This window comes from Gallinula chloropus, assembly GCF_964237585.1.
Source record: "Gallinula chloropus genome assembly, chromosome: 2".
Lineage (NCBI taxonomy): Eukaryota > Metazoa > Chordata > Aves > Gruiformes > Rallidae > Gallinula > Gallinula chloropus.
In genome coordinates this window covers 152,898,490-152,916,096 of record NC_140086.1, presented here as the reverse complement: position 1 = coordinate 152,916,096, position 17,607 = coordinate 152,898,490, and the positions used below count along the sequence as shown (strand labels likewise).

Sequence of the window (17,607 nt, the reverse complement as noted above, 5' to 3'; positions counted from 1 at the left end):
CGGAAAATCCCCTAAAGGGTGCAAAGCAGGGGGTCCAGATGTCTAACAGTTTGACATTGGCAAATGAGCAAAATTTAGACAAACTGGGTGCTATAGTTTTAAGACATCCTTAGCATTGTTCAGAGGGTATTTACACAGTATTTATGCAGTGTATCCTTACAAAACACACGACTGGTTTATTAAGCCATGGATAAGCCAGTCCTTCATAAACTCCATAGTCAAAGACTTTAGATGCACTACAGAAGTTACTCAGTGAAATTCTTCAGCCCATGAGGCAGCTCAGGTAAGATGGCTATAACATCATTGTATTAAGTTAAAAAAAAAAAAAAAAAGAAAAAAGAAAAACCCCAATCACCTTTTTTATACCTCCTATGTTTTCCATACATAATTCCATTTCGGCCAAAGGAGAAACTGCCTGTCCCATAAAATCTGCATTCTCCAAAATTCAGTAACTGCACATGCCAGCCAAATTCTGAAGCATGTTACATAGTGGTGTGAAGTCTTCTCAGGTGCCCAAGAAGCTAATGAAAAAGTCATCACTGATTTTGATAATGACATCCCAAGCATCCTATGGAAAATTGCAGTGAAGCTTTGTTTCCAAGTTCTAGACTGGACCTTCCACTAGATTTTGCTATAGCTTTCGTGAGGCAGGTACTAAAGTTAGAAAAGCGAGACAAGGGCTGTATAACCATTTTTCCAATTCAAGAAAAAGTGATAGAGATTTTGTGATTTTATTATAATGAATTATGTCTGAAGTGTACAACAAGATTTAGGTAAGGAGCTAGGACTTGGACTAGTTCCACCTTGCCAATTTTCATTAGTAATTCTTCTTTATCAGCAGACAGAGTATTGCTGTGACAATATGCAAGTAGTATTTTGAACAGAGTCTTGCATCTTTACATGAATACAGAGAGTTTATTAGGAAAATAAGGACACACTTAATGGATATTTTTGGAACTACAAATGCATATATTTAACACAGGCTGTTCTGAACTGGCTCTTGGTAAAGGTATCTCTAAGATGAAGCATAGGATAAATTTTCCTGTAATGTTAGACACACAGTTTGTAAGGGTTCATTAATCCAGGGGCTTTATTCCAGTCTTGTCCTAAAAATGGAGTATTCCCATATAAAAATGGAATATTTCAGCCAGGCAATCAATTAAAGATATTAAACCTTCCATTATTGTTGTATCACTCACTACCTGCAGGGCTAAATCAACACCATCAGACATACTGGCTCCTTCTAAGACATGAAGTTCTTACAAAGTCGTTTGCCTTCAAGGAGGCACCCCTCTTCCAGCGTAAAGAGGCTGTGGAGAAAACATTGACAGAAAACTTTCTTCCCCTAGGGAGCCCAAAATAAAACTGTGTGCATTACAAGGATACCCTTGGAGCAGCCCAGCATCTGCATCACAGAAGTGGATCATGAAGAAAGCTTGACTTTGAAAACTGTATAATAGCTGATACTGAATTTATTAATTCAAGATTTAATTCATTAAGCTGTGCTAGTAATTATTTCTCCATCTGGCTTCACACTAGTGTTATTTATGTAACAGCCATCTCTTCACCACTCATATAAATAAAAAAATCTAAACGTAGATCAGTTATTCCAGTAAGATTTGGAAGATATATCCATGTAAATTACACACTGTTATTATAATTTTTCTAATTACTGATCTGGATTAATCAAAAGGAAAAATTATAGTAAAATACTAACTGTGGATGATCCTTTTGATTATTATATTGTATACAAATTGATATTGGGGAATGCACCGAGGGAGCTACATTTTCAAATCAGGAAGAGTGGTGGAGAAAGCATCACGAGTTGGGACTCATGTTTATTGCGCTCACGGGGCACTGCAGATGGCAGGTCCCTGCGGTACCATAATCATCTTCACGGCACATTCAAAAAGGACTGAATATGAAAAAAACAAAACCACTATGTATCACCTAGTTCAGCCAAAGGAAAACAACCACACTGCAAGAGCTGCAGTATCCCAAGCAGCCCAGTTATTCTCAGAAGATACATACCCGGGCTACCATTTCAAAAGGCAGGACTCCGATGAGGCTTACAGCTTTGTACATCCAACCTAAAATTAAATACTTCCAGCCACTTAAATATCATTTAACAACAGAAATTTAATGATTAGTTTTACATGAGGCATTACTTGATAAATATCAAAATTTTATTTCAAACTGAAAAATGTTCCTTTAGAGCTAAAATTTCTTTTCCATTTCTCTACATCTCACTGAATTCCCACCCTTCATTTCAATATTTTATATGTTACCAAAGGAGTGCTGGGCCTTAGCATATGTGAATGAAGCACTCCAAGAAGTACTTTTACCTTTACAGGGGCCTACTTTCTGCTCACAAGTTCTGGCATACTGTTTACAAAAGATAACTAATCATAAAACATTACTACCCTTGGCATAATAAATAAATAAATAAATGCACAATTTCAACTTTCCTAACTTCCAAAAAGTTCTGCCTTAGCTACTTTAATGTTACAGATTCGTTTTTCAATCCATGGCTGGATATAACTGTCACCTATGCATTTTGCCTGCTGAACAAATGGGTTTATCAGCAGCTCCAGCTTATGAGAAAATTGTTATTTTTTCATGATCTTATGTTCTAGTCACATGAAAATGTAGCAAGTAATCCAGTAAAATCTCAAATTAAAAAATAGTAAACTATATCTCCTCTTCCTTCTTTCATTAAATTCAATTGGCCATATCTGTATCTATATACTTATCTTTCTACGTAGAGAGAAAACAAAATGAAGTAACAGAAAGAACTTGGGTTTTGAATTAAAAAAACAGGTTTTTCCTTCACATGACTCTGTAGTACTCAGTCTATTAACTTGATCTCTTGTTTGAAACATCTACCTGGGAAACCACAGAGATCATTTCTGCCACCGCTACTTTACTTTCAGCCATAGCAGGAAAGAGATGCTTGGATCCAAGGCTTTCAACTTTTCCTCACACTTGTTCCTTCTGCTGGTCCTGTCATCACCAGCCTGCAGTTTCTCTGCCAGTCAGAAAACACTAGCAGCAACAGCTTAAAACATGGGAATGCATTTACTCCCATCTAGCATCCCACCTAATGCATGCCTAGCTCACTTCTCACAACAGACTTGCTGCAGCTTTAATGCAAAATCCACACAAATTCTAAAATACATTAAATTTTAAATATAGACAAATACAGCAACTGCAACAACAAGGAAGGTACAGGGAGAAAATCCTGAATGCTCCACTCATCTCTATGTTACAGTTTCTCTTTTCTTACCTTTGTGGTCTACTGGCTTTGCACTCTTGAGAAGTTCCATGCACCTTGTTTCCTCCTTGTGAATCTCCAGCTGAAATCTGCATTCTGGATGGACACCATTCACCTGTGTCAAATTAACAAATAGGCCAGAGTCTTGAGAAATTAATTAAAACGCTTTATGAAGAATGCAACTACTGATAATGAAATGCACAACTTCAACTGGCACTGGTTCTGCCCAAGTATGTGCTAGTCATTTTAAAGATGCAGTCATTGCCTATTTTAGCTTCTCACACATTGACTTTTCAAAACAAAATGTTAAAATAATGCACTAGAGCATTCACTGGCTCCGTCCTGCAGCATTTCAAGGTCACTTGTCACTTACAAGAAAATATTTACTTCTTAGTGTATCCATCAATATTGTTTCCCCCAGAAAAACTGAGAGTTAAACTCAAAAAGGAAAGTAAACACATTTGCTTTCCTTTTTTGCCTCTGTAAGTTATTCAACTTTCAGCTTCATATGAATCACATGAAAACCTATCAAACTACATTCTCTTTGACATGGTAAATTTTGCTTTTCATCCCTTTTCCACCGGGAATATTTTATCTCCTGAAAACCCCAGAGTATGATTGACTCAAGCAAGGGCTACACAGGAAGACAACCCCACTCCTTTAAAAATGAAAGCACTATTGCCTTTACTAATTTATAGCCCAGACCCTAGATCCTTGGTTTTCCAAAAGGGTTATTCATGTCCAAGGGAATAGACAGGGATGTAGGTAGCACTATCAGGGAAGGAAACAAGACACCGGGAAGTTGTATTGAACTCAGCTGGATCCATACGGGCAGACAGAGCACAATAGAAGAACATTCAGAGTCCGTAAGAGGCTGCATGGGAGAAGGGACTGTAAGAAATGACAAATGGAGAAGTAGGAAATATTGTTGGAACTGAAGGGACAGTGAGATTTGCTCAAATGAAATAACCTCATAATGAAATAAAAAGTGGACATGCAGTACTTCAGTCACCCTCACACTTGTAGTTACCAAGAAAAGGGTAGTCTCTCTCTGAGTTTTCCCCCTCTGTCTCTTTTTTAAGAGACGTTTAATAACAGAATCTGGTAATAATCTCTGATTCATGAGACAATATTTCATTTAAATGGCAACACTTAATTAACTACGGTGTGATGGTGGACCTAGGACCCAGAGTCAGGACTGAGAATCTGATTATTCTGCAGAAGTTTGTGGGCAGGTCACTTGCGGAGCTTTTAAAAATGCAGCGTCGTAGCCATAAGCATAACAGCAAGAGCTGTTGTGAAAACTCACAAAAATCTGCCTCTTCTCCAAATGTCTCATTTCACCATCTACAACATCAGAACCTTTCTTCCTTTCCCCCATCTTTTCTCTCTATTAGCAAATAGAAATTGAAATTATATGGTTTGTTATTGAAATAATACAGTTTTGGGGCAGATTTTTTTCTTTTTAAAGTGAATCTGTACAGTACCTTAACATAAATTAGAATTTCTAACACTTAAAATAGAAAGTTCACCACTATACTGAAAGTATCGGTGTTTTGTTATGTATTATCGACTTTCCAGAGAGCTCCCATGTAAAATCAAGTCCCATGTATACATTGTGTTCTTAATTGCATTTTCCTTTCACGTAACAGATTTTTAATTATTTTTTTTTCCAATTGCAAACATTTGGTAACTGAGATTTGGAAAGGCAGGTTCCAGTAAATGGAAATGTTAACTAAGTGAGGGGTAAATCAAAAGAGCTACTGCAATTAAGAAACCTACTGATTAAGTGATATCTCTCATACTTACAAAAGAACTGAAAGTTTTCCTGCACCAGTGATCTAACACCAAAGGTTACTTTGAGGATATGAATTTCTTTGTATCCAAAATTAACCTAACACTACTTTTCAAACCTAGGACACATGCCAAACTGTAATATACTTCATGCTAATACATACACCAGTTTCATTCCGACATACTTAACCAAGCTACAGAGATTTAGGGCTCAAGACTCTGCGGCACTGATCATGTCCTGAAACACATCAAGAACCCCCAAATGGATTTTGAGGGCACTCACCGCCTTTCAGGGCTGGTGGCCATCCATCTTTCCGTCTACCAAGTGTAGGTTATCCCTAGTAAGCACTGAACACAGACCCGCGTGCGCTGTGTTGTGCACTGAAGGGGTGTACAGTCAGCTGGAAATCCAGCCGAGGAGTCTCTCTGCATCGTTAGTGGCCAAACAATTTTTAAAGCGTCCAGAACAGCAATTGGACTGGAAAACTATTTCTTCAGACAAGCAGCTTACATTTCCCTTCAGTATGGTTCCCCAGCTTTTGGTGGAAATGATGTTGTTTTAAATTCATGGTAACAACAATCGGAAAGATTTAGCGGGTACATCTTGCTCATTTTTTTTTGTAAACCATGTTTCCAGCAACGCTACGACCTCTACTAACAGTTGAAGAAGTGTTTAATAATTTAGATGTTAAAAGCAGACGCCCCAAATTTGGAGACTTTACCATTCCGAGTGCTTTGTAGGCTGTTATCCGGCTGCATGTATGGGAGAGAAATTACTCCTTTGCCCCATATGATGACTGTCCACGACCCTGCAGCCCGTGCCAGGGCGGTGCAAACCCTCCGGACACGAGGGGTGCCCACCGGCTGCCGGGGAAAGCCGAAGTAGGGGGGCACAAGTGCCCTGGCGCCAGCCCCCCCAGCGCCGCTCCGCCGATGTCGGGGCTCGGGCTCGGCCCGCGCTGCCCGCCGGGGCGGAGCCGTCCCGGACCCTAAGGAGCGCCCGGGGATGCGGGGCGGCGCCCCCCGCCGCCTGCGGCTCCGGCCCGGTGCTGCCTGTGCGGACAGAGAGCCGGTCCCACGAGCTCTGGAGGGGAGGCAGGCTGAGGGTCCCGGCAGGGCAGAAGCTCTCTGCCCTGCGAGATCCCCGCCCGGGGACACCCGTAGGAGCGAGTGGCGGGAGTCACTTGTCTCCCGAAGTGCGTGCGCCGGAGCCGAAGTCTCCGCACCTGCTGCGGCTGCCGCTGAGCCCCCCGCTCCGGGGAACGGGGGAACCTGCGAGGGAACCGGTTTCGCCCGGGGACCTCAGGGACTGGGACGGCGAGAAGAGCCGTAGGGGTCACCCCATCCGCGGTCTGGAGGGGCGAGTTTTCCCCGTCTCCCGGCGGCGCGGCCGGGGGTGAGCGCGGGGTGACTTACCCGCCCCAGGCTCCAGCAGAGAGAGAGGAGAAGGAGGATCGGCAGGTTCCTCATGCCAGCCAAGAGCCAGGGCCGGCGGGCTCCGCTGCCCCGCGCCGCTCCGCGGGCCCCTGTCGAAGGCGGCGAGCAGGAGCCGGGTCCCGCCGCGGCACCATAGGGCCCGGGGGCCGCTGCCGGGGCGTCGAGCCGAGCCCCCCGCCCCGCGGGCGGCCGCCGCCCTGCGGCTGTAGGCGGCTCCCGCACCTGCCCCGTCCGCCTGCCCGCCGCTCCGGCGGCCGTCAGCTGCCGGCCCGACTGAGTCCGTGCCCGCCGCCGCCTCTCCGCGCTCAGCTCCTCCTCTAGACACGGCTCTCTTCCCTCCCGCTTCTCCTCAGCCTCTCTCTCCGGCTTCCCTTTTTTCTCTCCTCCTCCCTCTCCTTGCCGCGGTTGCTCCCCCCATAAGTGGTGCGAGTCGTTCCCCTCAGCCGGGACGCCCCCCGCCCATCCCGGCTCCCCACAGGTACTCCCTCGCCATCCCGGGCGGCGTTTAGCCCATTCCTTCTGCCTCGAGGTGAGAAGAAACCCCCTCCTCTCATGCAGACACATCAGAGGGACCTGGTTGCCTGTCCCCAGCAGCGTACCGAGGCACCAGAGCCAGCACTGGGATCCTTTTTGCCCTTGAAACAATTAAGATGACTGGGCATGGTCCCCCAAGTCAGAGACACACAGGCAAATGCCCCACACAAGATGTGGGGTAAGTGAAGAGATCCCTGGCAGGGTCAGCCTCATCGCTGAGCAGGTCAGCAACTGTATTACAAAATCTTTCCCCCAAAACTGTTGTGGGTTTATTTTTCAGGGTTTTCTTTTGTTTTGGTTTGTTTTGGGTTTACATCTTAATAGAGGACCAAGAGTTTAAGGAAACTAACTCTATATTATTGCCTGGCAGTTTACACTTGGGTTTTGCCTCATGATACATATAAAATATATAAATAAGTCACATTTGTGTTGGCCCATGCCTTTTGTTATAGAAAAAGCAGGGTTTATGTGCTGGTAGTTAGCTGAGAATAAGAATAAGCAAGAGTCATCTTTACACTGCGCTGTAATTTAAGTAATATAAATTAAAAGGAACTGAGTGGACAACATAAGACTCTCTTAAATAGCCTTATGCCACCCAAAATAACCACCTATAAGCAAAATCAAGGACAGTTCTAGGAAAAATCTGAAGAGAATTTTTAAAGTGCATTTGCAAATATTCTTTTATTCCACTGAGAAGAAAGACCTGATTATCATTAAAAAGAAGTACTTGGAACCATAAGGAGCACTGTTCTAACCTGCATGCTGAGCAGAGGGAAGCATTAATGTTGAAAGCAAAACTTTCTGTAGGATGGCATATGATCAAATACTGAAAATATTTTCATTGCCACAGAAAGTAGTACCCCTTTGGATTGACTTTGATCCGTATGTGACAGGTGGGTTGGAATGCAAAATTGCACCTTCTTCTGAAGCATCTGCATTGGAGAAGAAACTGGTTATGCCACTAGCTCTGAGATTCCCAGGCAGACTCTCACATTACACCTCTTGGAAATGGAGAATTGCACAGTGCAACCCGCCTGATACCAATGTTAGGGTTCCTCTTTGTGCTCTAGGTTATTGACACATGCAGTCTGAGGGTGCTCGTAGCAATTTCTTAAGAGCTGTTGGTCTTTCCAAAATAGCAATCTCAAAACCATTTCTCTAATTTATATTTTACATGAATCCGGTGCCTTATCATTATTGCAAGGCTTGGAAAACTCCCTTCTGTCTTATCTCTCTTTTGGAAGTTATTTCTTGCACCTTATGATGACTGGCATCCTGTTAAGAAAGCGGTCTTTAAATCCAGTCACTCCTACAAGTGAAATCTGTACATGTCAAGGCTGTTCAGGTACTTCAGTGGTAAGCCCAACAGCAGTCCCTGCACAGAGGAACTGTGACGCTGACTGTCCGCTGGCTAGATCCCCCCCAGCAGCTGAGGGCACAAGAGTTGTTGGTTGCAAAACCCACTGTTTGATCCTCTGACCAATTGACTCCTTAGGCTGTTGAAGCTGAGCAGCCTGGAAAACCAATTAACAAATAAGTGTTAGCATTCTTTGTAGAACCAGTCTTGGGAACTGTCATCATTATTCCTTCTGTGGAATGACAGACTCTAGTATCTGGGGTAGCAGGCAGTCCACATGTCCCAGAACTGGCAGAGGAGATTTGAAACTTGCATCAGTTCTATCAGAAGATTGCCCAGAGTCAACGTTTTGTGATTTTTTTTGTTTTCAATGAATCAGTATTTCCAGGTGAAAAGAAAAATAATCAGTTATTTCCCAACCATTTATTCTGCCACTATTCCAAATGACTCTGACATGAAAGAGACAACAGATGAAAGAGATGCATCAAATACCAATATTTTTCTTTGGATATAGCTAAGTGCTTTTTTTTTTTTGCATGAAAAGAAAACATATTATTGATGGATGAAGCTCAAAAAGCATGGTTCAAGTTTTTTTGCTTAAACATAGCAGAGTTCAGTGCTCTGTTAGAGTAGCTGTAGAGGGGAAAAAAAGAATGGAACTAAAAGAGCTGTTGATATATAGAGGTGTATATGAATGAGACTGATGCCCTTATGCAGCAAAGAACAGATAGAGTTATGAAGGAACCAAGGAGTGATATATATTTAGACAGTGTGGACCTGATGCCATTTCCAAGAGTGTCAGATTCAAAGGAAGAACAGAGATGTTTTGTGGAGGTATCTGTTAGGTGCAGAAGGACTGCACAGACACAGAGGAAAAGGACAGAGTCCAAGCAAGGAGAGATATTCGTCCTCTCTTCAAAATAGAGGTGGTGGAAGAGTAAATGCAGTTTGGTTGAAATAGATATTATTTTGAATCGGCAGGGCCTGGGTGTTAGAGAGAGGGCAGCAAAAGTAGAAATGGAAAGTTCAGCGGCAGGTAATGGACCTAGTAGCAAGCAGTGCCAAGGTACTGTGAGCTGTCTGTTGCCACAGCACATGCAGGAGCCAAAAGGTTTGCTCCAATTTTTGCTGGAAAAGTTTGCTTGCCACGGGAAGTGTGGGTTAACCCCTCAGACTGCAGAACACCACGTGGCTGTTTGCTCACTCCACCCACCTGTGGGATGGGGGAGAGAATTGAGAAGCAAATGAGATAAAAGACAGTTTAATAGGAGAGAGTAGGAAGGGATGGTAACAACAATGCTAAAGGAATATGCAAAACAAGTCACGCACAACACAGACGCTCACCATGTGCTGACAGCACAGACAGCTCCCAAGCATCAGCCCCACAGCCAGTTTTCACCCAGCTTGAATACTGAGCATGACATCATATGGTATGAAATAACCCTTTGGCATGTTAAGATCAGCTATCCTGGCTGTGTCCCCTCCCAGTTTCTTATGTGCCCCCAGCTTCCCTGCTGGCAGGGCAGCATGAGAAGCCGAGAAGTGCTTGACATAATGTAAGCAATACTTAGCAACAACTAAAACATAAGTGTGTTATCAACTCATCAGTTTGTTGCTATTCTCATCCTAAATCCCAAACAGCACTATACCAGCTGCTAGGAAGAAAATTAACTTTACCCCATGCAAAAAACAGGACAGAAAGGTACATGCTGGTGGGGTTATAAGTAACAAATACCTTCTGCCTGGCCTGCTGTCTCTTCAGAGTCCTCAACGTGCTGTTGGCAATAAGTAGCTGATGTGACTTTGGTCAGGCCCATGGAGAAGCAGCTGACAGCTTTCCATACTGAAGCAATGACATCAATCCCATTTGAGCTGAATCCTTATTTAAATTGTTTGTGAGTTCAAGATATTCTGTCCACAAATTGTGTTCTTGTCATGCATAGAAAGACTAAAAAATATTGCTTTCACTGTTTAAAGGGAGCTTTTCTTTTGTTCAGTCCTCTAATGATTATTGTTTACACAATGCTTAACACACAGTTGCCAGAAATACCTGAACTGCATGAAAAACGTCAAAGGATTTCCTTCAAACCATGTGTACAATACATCGTGGACAATGTGTCTCTTTCAATAGCTGCTCAAGCTATTTCACATGGTTTGAGTTCTGCTTTCTAAACCACAGAAAGATTTTTTTGCTTTCAATTCATGCAGCACACTGTCTCATTGCAATAGGGATGCTTTTCCTAAGTTTTCACACTTAGCAAAGGCACTAGGTCTTGATCTGATATTCCCTAAATATCCTAAAGGCACTCTCTGCTGTCATCCTGCATTTTGCTAGGCACTTTTCTTTTTCCCCTGCAGTCCAAATACTTAAGGGTAGATTTCATCAGCCACAGAAATAGACATTAGAGAGGTTTTCCAGGCAAATGTTGTATCTTTACATGCTACTTGGACCTTTTATATTGGAGAAGATTAGAGACCCCCAAAGTTTTATCTTTGGTAACTATTAATGTAGATGATCTTATTTAGCCTCTTTCATTGATCAGATGGAAGCATGATAAAGAAGGGGCCAGGCCTGAATAGGGCCAACGATACATATCCTGCTCAGGACAATAGGAATTCAAATCTTGGGCAGGCTCCAGGTGATATACGGCAACACCACTGTTCTCTGAGAAGCAGCACAGTTCTGCAACTGTCCAATAATTGACCCTCCTGCATCAAATGTTGTAGTAGCTGCAGTAAGAGAAGTTGAAATGCATATTCTCTGAATAAACAAAAGAAACTCATCAATGTTTTTTATCTGCAGCTCCATCAGTTGTTTAGAAAGCTCTCATTTATTTTGAATTTTTGCTGGTCAGCACGTCTCCATAGCCTGTTGAACCCTATGCTTGTTTCTTAGATAAAGAAGCAATACCATGCGGAGGGGGTGGTTTCTAAGGAAAGGCTGTCTGTAATCATCACCTTAGCTTTTTGCATTCTCTTCCCTTTCAGCATCCCCAACAGTGCCCTGCTGTCTCTGGGCATGAAGAGTAGCTTCAGGCTGTAGCTGAGATTGTACGATAAGCAGTGATGATACTCAAACTGCTCCACAGACTGCATCTTTGCAGTGGCCTGCAACATGGCAGTTTTCCCCCATCAGCACACCAAATGCGTCCAGACAGCACATATTCCTAACTAACAACATAGCCACATGAAGGACCCTTCAGAGTGGTCTTTCTGTAATGTGTGAGTAGCGTGGCTACTCAATTATACATTTCTGCAGATTAGAAACACCAAGAAATTTGATGAAAACCAAGGGACTACTTTTTAATATGTTAAGCTCAGGACTCACTGACTTTTAAAAGATTTGTTTAAGGAGATGCCTGTAACTGTGAAGTCTGTCAGGGTGTGGCACAGAGACATTGCTCACCAAAGATGCAGAGTGTAGTCTATAATACTTAGTGTAAAATATGCAATTTTCTCCTCTCTCCCTCAAATTTCTAAGACTCCCAGGTCTTTTGTAATTTCAAAAGAGTGAGAGAAGTCCCTCCAGTATAATGAACCTTTCCAGCTTTGTGTGTTCTATTTTTCATATTCCCATTATAGGCAGGTCCCTTCATTAATACTTATTGAATGGATTAAATTAATAGGTATTCTGTTACATTCATATGTATAGATGAAGTAGAATCTGAAATTTTAAATCTATATATTAAATATAAAATAATTTGGGTGTTTGTCCTAATGGAAAATACTCAGATAGTGTCTCATTTTAACTGTGATTTTCTACAAAGCTCCAGGTTTGATCAGTGATTTTTGAGTCTTTTTACTGGATATGAAGAAATCATATCTTTTTATTCCGCAAATCTGAAGTATTTTTTATTCTGATACAATGAGAGGAAAATTGTCCCCATTAGCTTTAGGGGGTTTGTAATGTTAGTTATTATGATGATAATTTTTTTGTGTGTGATTTAAAGTAAAGGATAGACTTTGCCACATAACTCTGGAGGCAAAACTCAAAAACTGCAAAAAAAACCCTGATAGAGTGGCAGGTGAGGTGTTAGAAAAGTAGAGTAAATGCAGAAGGAAAGACAAATGAAAACTAAAATAAATCAAAAGTATTTACCAACAGGAGTCAATACCAGCTTAATCCAATACTTTACTAAAGTATGTTTCCTACACGAAGTAGACATTAGGTTTATTCTAGATAGCTGTGAGTGAGATATTTGGTACAGGGCCATAGAAATTGCTAGTTAAAAGCGGGATGATGGAGCTTAATGAAAAATTTATATGGCCAAAATGTGGTTAAGTGAACCTGACAAATAAGGCTGATGTATAAATAGAAAGATAAAAGGAAATAACAATCAAGTTCCTCAGACATCAGACTGGGGTCCTTTTTTAATTATTTTCAGTAATGGTTTTCATTTATGACAACATTTGCTAAGGATTCAATGAAGTGTCAATAATAATCAGCAGCTGGATATCTTACAGAAATGGACTGACTGAAAATAAAGTACTAGAGCAAAGTTAGGCATTTAATAAAGCAAAATGGAAGGTCATGTGCCAGAGAGTAACAAACAAGTGTTTACACCATAATCTAAAGGGCAATAGCAGAAAGTCCTGTGTGTACAAGTCAGGGTGTGGCAAGTACAAGTGTTAATGTGACATGGCTATGAAAAATTATGTGATCTTAGGAAATATAAGAGAGATACTTGCTGTAGAGTAATGAGGCTAGGTAACCACAAAGGACTGGTCAGCTCTTATCTGTAGTGTTGCATATAAATTTAGCAATTCACAGTCAAAAAAAATATATTCAACAGGTATGGTACAGGGCAAATAAATAAAGACCTGAGGTTTTTAGAGAATGCTTGGTTCAATAGCCTGCTAAAATATAAACTAAGATTAAACAAATCACTGGCAAAGGAACTATGTAGACTAAATGAAATTTGGCAGGAAACCATGTGGATTAACCTAGGTGTGAGTAAATTAATAGATTGATATCCAGGTAGCTGTTCTGGACAAATATTTTTACAGGGCAAAGAAAGAACTTGCTATTCAAGACAGAACTTGATCAGCCAGTGAAAAGGATTCCTTGCAAACAGTAGATGGAGGCTTTCTAGAAGTCTTTTCCAAGCTCTTATCCTACTTTGTGGTAAATCGTCCCTCTCCAAACTTATCCATGAAAATCATAGAATCATAGACTCACTGAATAACTCGGGTTGGCAGGGATGTCAAAGCCCATCTAGTCCCAACCCCTGCCATGGGCAGGGATATCCTCCACTGGTCCAGGTTGCCCAATGCCCCATCCAACCTGGCCTTGAACACTGCCAGGGTGGGGGCAGCCACAGCTTCTCTGGGCAGCCTGTGCCAGGGCCTCACCACCCTCACAGGGAAGAATTTCTACCTAATATCTAATCTAAATCTACCCTCTTTTCTTTACAATCATTACGTCATGTTGTATCACTACACTCCTTGATAAAGAGTCCTTGTCTGTCTTTCCTGTTCTAGAAGAATCACTGTTCTACAGAAAACTGGTTGCTGGATTTTTGTCTTTTTACACAGAAAAAAGTACTTTTTTATACAAGGTGCCTACCTTTGTGGAAATTTTCTATTTTCTATTAAAAATAGGACTATTTTTGGCAGCTAATTTTTTTCCATTTGGGGCTTTTCAAAACAAACAAAGTTTGCTAGAGGTAAAAAAAAGAAGTCTCCACCAGACTCTACCATCAGAAAAGTTTTTGTTCAATAAAACAAATTTTTCTTAGTACAAATCATATTTTAGGCCAATTTACAAAAGATGGATGTAGATCTTCAGTTTTTGGTAATCTAGGAGTATATGTATCAGGAACCTTGTAACAGCCTCTTTTCCAGAAACAGGGTAAAATGAAACATTAAGACTTGTATTAAAGGATGACTAAAAAAGACATGAAAAATCTGGGCTATGCCTGTCTTGGTAAAAGGAAGGAGGGAGATATTACATTCATTTAGTCAAAAGATCGAGTGCTAATTTTGCATTATTTTAAATCTTGGAATTGAGTCAAGTAAGTATATAGTGATTTTTTAAACAGATTTAGCTATAGCTTGTGGTTGTTTTGATTATGAAGGTTTTGTATCTTTAGGATAGAATGTTTACAGCATAGGCTGGGATTTTTTTTTTCATCACTTCAGGAAGAAGACTGAAGCTTGGCATACTTTAGAAATTCAGAACATCATTCTGTCAAAAACTTTGAATAACCATCAGCCTAATGGGATATACATAAAGCAAGAATATTAGCAAGAAGAGAGATGATATTTCGGTGTAGTTATCAATATAGGGCTTGATTTCTATTGCTCAACTCAGGTCTACCCAGGAGAGATGAAAGAAACTTCATCTTTAGGGTAATCAAACTTTTAAACACTCAAAAATTGCTGCCTCCATTAAGAAAAAAAAAATCAACAGCATAAGGTAGTAAGTGAAGCCTAATCGTCCATGGTGATGTGATCTGAATGACAATGTAAACAGGATGGGTTGTTGGAGCTTGTACGAAGAATTTTCCCACATAACAGGAGGGTAAAAGAAACACATGTTGACAAAGCAAGCCCTGTAATCCACAGGAATGTTCCATAGGGAAAATCAACACCTCCCATTCAGAATTAAACAGAAAACTTCTGAAAAGCAGGAAAAGGCAGGGCAGTTGTGACACAGGCTGCCACTGCCAGGGGTAAGATAGATGGGTGTGCGGGTGAGTAGGCATCTGTCTGCAAAAGCAAATATTAGGAGCAGATGTGTGCTCTGTTGTTCTCTAGAGATTATATCTTTGATACTTACTCTTTGATTGAGATGAGCTACTTGTTTTCCAAGGAGTTAAAAACAGATAGAAAATGACAGCCAGGTTCATGGCTGCATAATGGCCCAGCTTCGTGAAGACACATAGAGGATGTCTGGTGGAGAGCTTGGTGGGTTGGTGAGTTGTATATTCAAACCCTCTCAGGCTTATGTGGCCCTGGAAACCTGTGTTCCCCAGCTTCTTGGGAAAGTGCCCTTCTTGCTGTGGTATTACACAAAAGACAGGTATTAACAACTATAGCTTTGAACAGATGTAATAAAGTGCTTGTAGGCCCTAGGTGCTTACATTTGGCTGGAAAAAATGTATGTCTGCAGGCTGGATCTTGTCCCATATGTCTTTTCATTCTTGTAAATAAGACCTGAGAATCTAACTCCAAAGTCTCTTGCTCTGATTCTAGAGAGCCTTCTAGTGTCCTTGAATTTCTGTAGCTGCAGTGAGTATTGAGGAAGCTCAGACTGGAATTGCTGAACCCTCAAGAGAAAATAAATATTGCCTTGTTAGCCCTCACCCTGCATTTGTGACCCAACCCTGCTCACCTGGAGATCAATGACAACAGTTTCATTGGCTTCAACTGGGAACAAAGTCAAGTACTTGGATGTGGAAAAAATGTAAATACTGTTCAAACCTAAAATTTCTATAAATAGCACTGCTCTTTTTTGAGGTGAGCACATAGGTGGCTGGGTTTGTGATCACTAGAGAAGCAATGACACAGTTTGTTAAGTGTCTTATAGCAGCTACACTGCGTGGAATATCGAGGAATGTCATGCACTAACTAAATAAGCCAACATTTAGCTAACCGAGTGTCCCAAACCAAAATGCCAGTTCAACTTTTCCCCAGTCACAAAGCTATTTTGGGTTGGAAACTTATAAATTAATCCTAAGAGATGCAATTTCCTTGCTTTAATATATACTGCTTTAAATGGAATTGTGCAGAATGATTAGTGAGAGGCAAATGTCAAAATGCCAGACAGAAACTGACTCACCAGTCACAGGATTTAATATTAAGGTCAGGCTATGGAAATACAATGGTGCTCAGTCTTTATTGCCTTGCACCTTATGTATTGATTTACATTGGAGCAAAGTGACTGGAGTGGATGTAATGTCCTGGTTTTCCAATTTTGATGGTATTTTACATATTCCTCCCACAGTTGTTAGCAATGACACAGGGCACAAAGCAGTTAAAACAAGGCAAGAACCAAAACCAAAGGAACAAGCTCAGAATGTCCTAGAAGATGGTTACAAGCAATTGTCTATGGAGATTCAAAGGGGTTTGGGTTGGTTTTTTTGTTTGGTTTTGGTTTTTTTTTTTAAGGCTGGATTGAAATGTTGGAGTTCTGTCCAAATAGCACACAGCAAGAGCATACAGTGCATGCTTTCCCTTTCTAGTCATTCCACTTTTTCCTCCCTTTTCTTAATGCATTTGCATATGCCAATTGGTAACAAACCTTTAATGTTGATGTTTTTTATTTGAAAAACAGCTTTCATCATAGAACTTTGATTGCATGGACTGCTCTAAAGTAAATGAGCTCTAAATTGCACTATGCTTCAACTGTGTCTACTCACTAGAAATATCTCAGTCTGTAGTGGCACAGGAAGACATGAAAGATTGCAAGATCAAATGCTAATACCAGCTTTCATGCAATACTAAACTTACATGTTGATGTTACTCATTTACTTCTCTGTTACTGGAACAGCCCCAAACTTACACATCCTGTAAGTCTTTGCTGCGGTTCTGTCCTTTAACTGCTAGTCATGATCCTAAGCTGCTGATGTGCATTTGGTTGTAGCATGATGATGTGGAATTACAGGGCTCAGATTCAAAGTGTCAAATATTTCATGTTCTCAGTGTTAATCATTTTGTCACCTGGCTTTTCTATGCTGCTGCCTATCCACCACTGGATGCTAGGTAGCACATGGTAGTCATTTCACTCTCTATTTGCTCAGCAGCTTCTTAAGGTCATTTGCCAACTCCCACTTGTCATGCCGTGATAAGAGCTTACCTGGGGAGTGCAATGTTTGGTCAATATCTGGATTTTGAAATACCCAGTGGCTATGTTTCTGACCACAGTAGCCACAGCAATTTCATTACTACTTCATTGCTCATAGAGGTCACTTACCTAACTGAATTTGTAGCTAAGAGCCTTTCTCTTACTTCTGGAAAGAATTATGTGTTTCTCAAAATGAATGGTATGTTTTTCTGTTTTCTTGTAGCTTCTCTGAAGTACAAAGGGCTTGCCATTCTGCCAAGGGCTGAGTGCATTGATTATGTTAATGCTGATGGGAAGGAAGATGCAGACATGACACTGCACAAAGCATGCATAAGGGAAGAATCAAATTCAAAGAGGTAGCAGAAAGTTGAAGAAATAGATGGTTGTTCATAAAATGAATAGATGGTTGTTCATGGAATAATG

The 17,607-nt window shown here is 41.2% G+C and overlaps 1 protein-coding gene across 1 annotated transcript in view; it reads right to left on the bottom strand.

Moving 5' to 3' along the window:
• VIPR2 (vasoactive intestinal peptide receptor 2) overlaps positions 1 to 6,762 on the bottom strand; it is a 53,170-nt gene extending 46,408 nt beyond the window's left edge. The window contains exons 1-2 of the mRNA XM_084279857.1: positions 6,485 to 6,762; positions 3,287 to 3,389 (exon numbers count right to left, since the gene is read on the bottom strand). Coding sequence (XP_084135983.1) covers positions 3,287 to 3,389; positions 6,485 to 6,538 — 157 coding nt within the window. The 5' untranslated portion in view covers positions 6,539 to 6,762. The remainder of the gene's footprint in view (positions 1 to 3,286; positions 3,390 to 6,484) is intronic.
• Between the last annotated feature and the right edge of the window lie 10,845 nt (positions 6,763 to 17,607).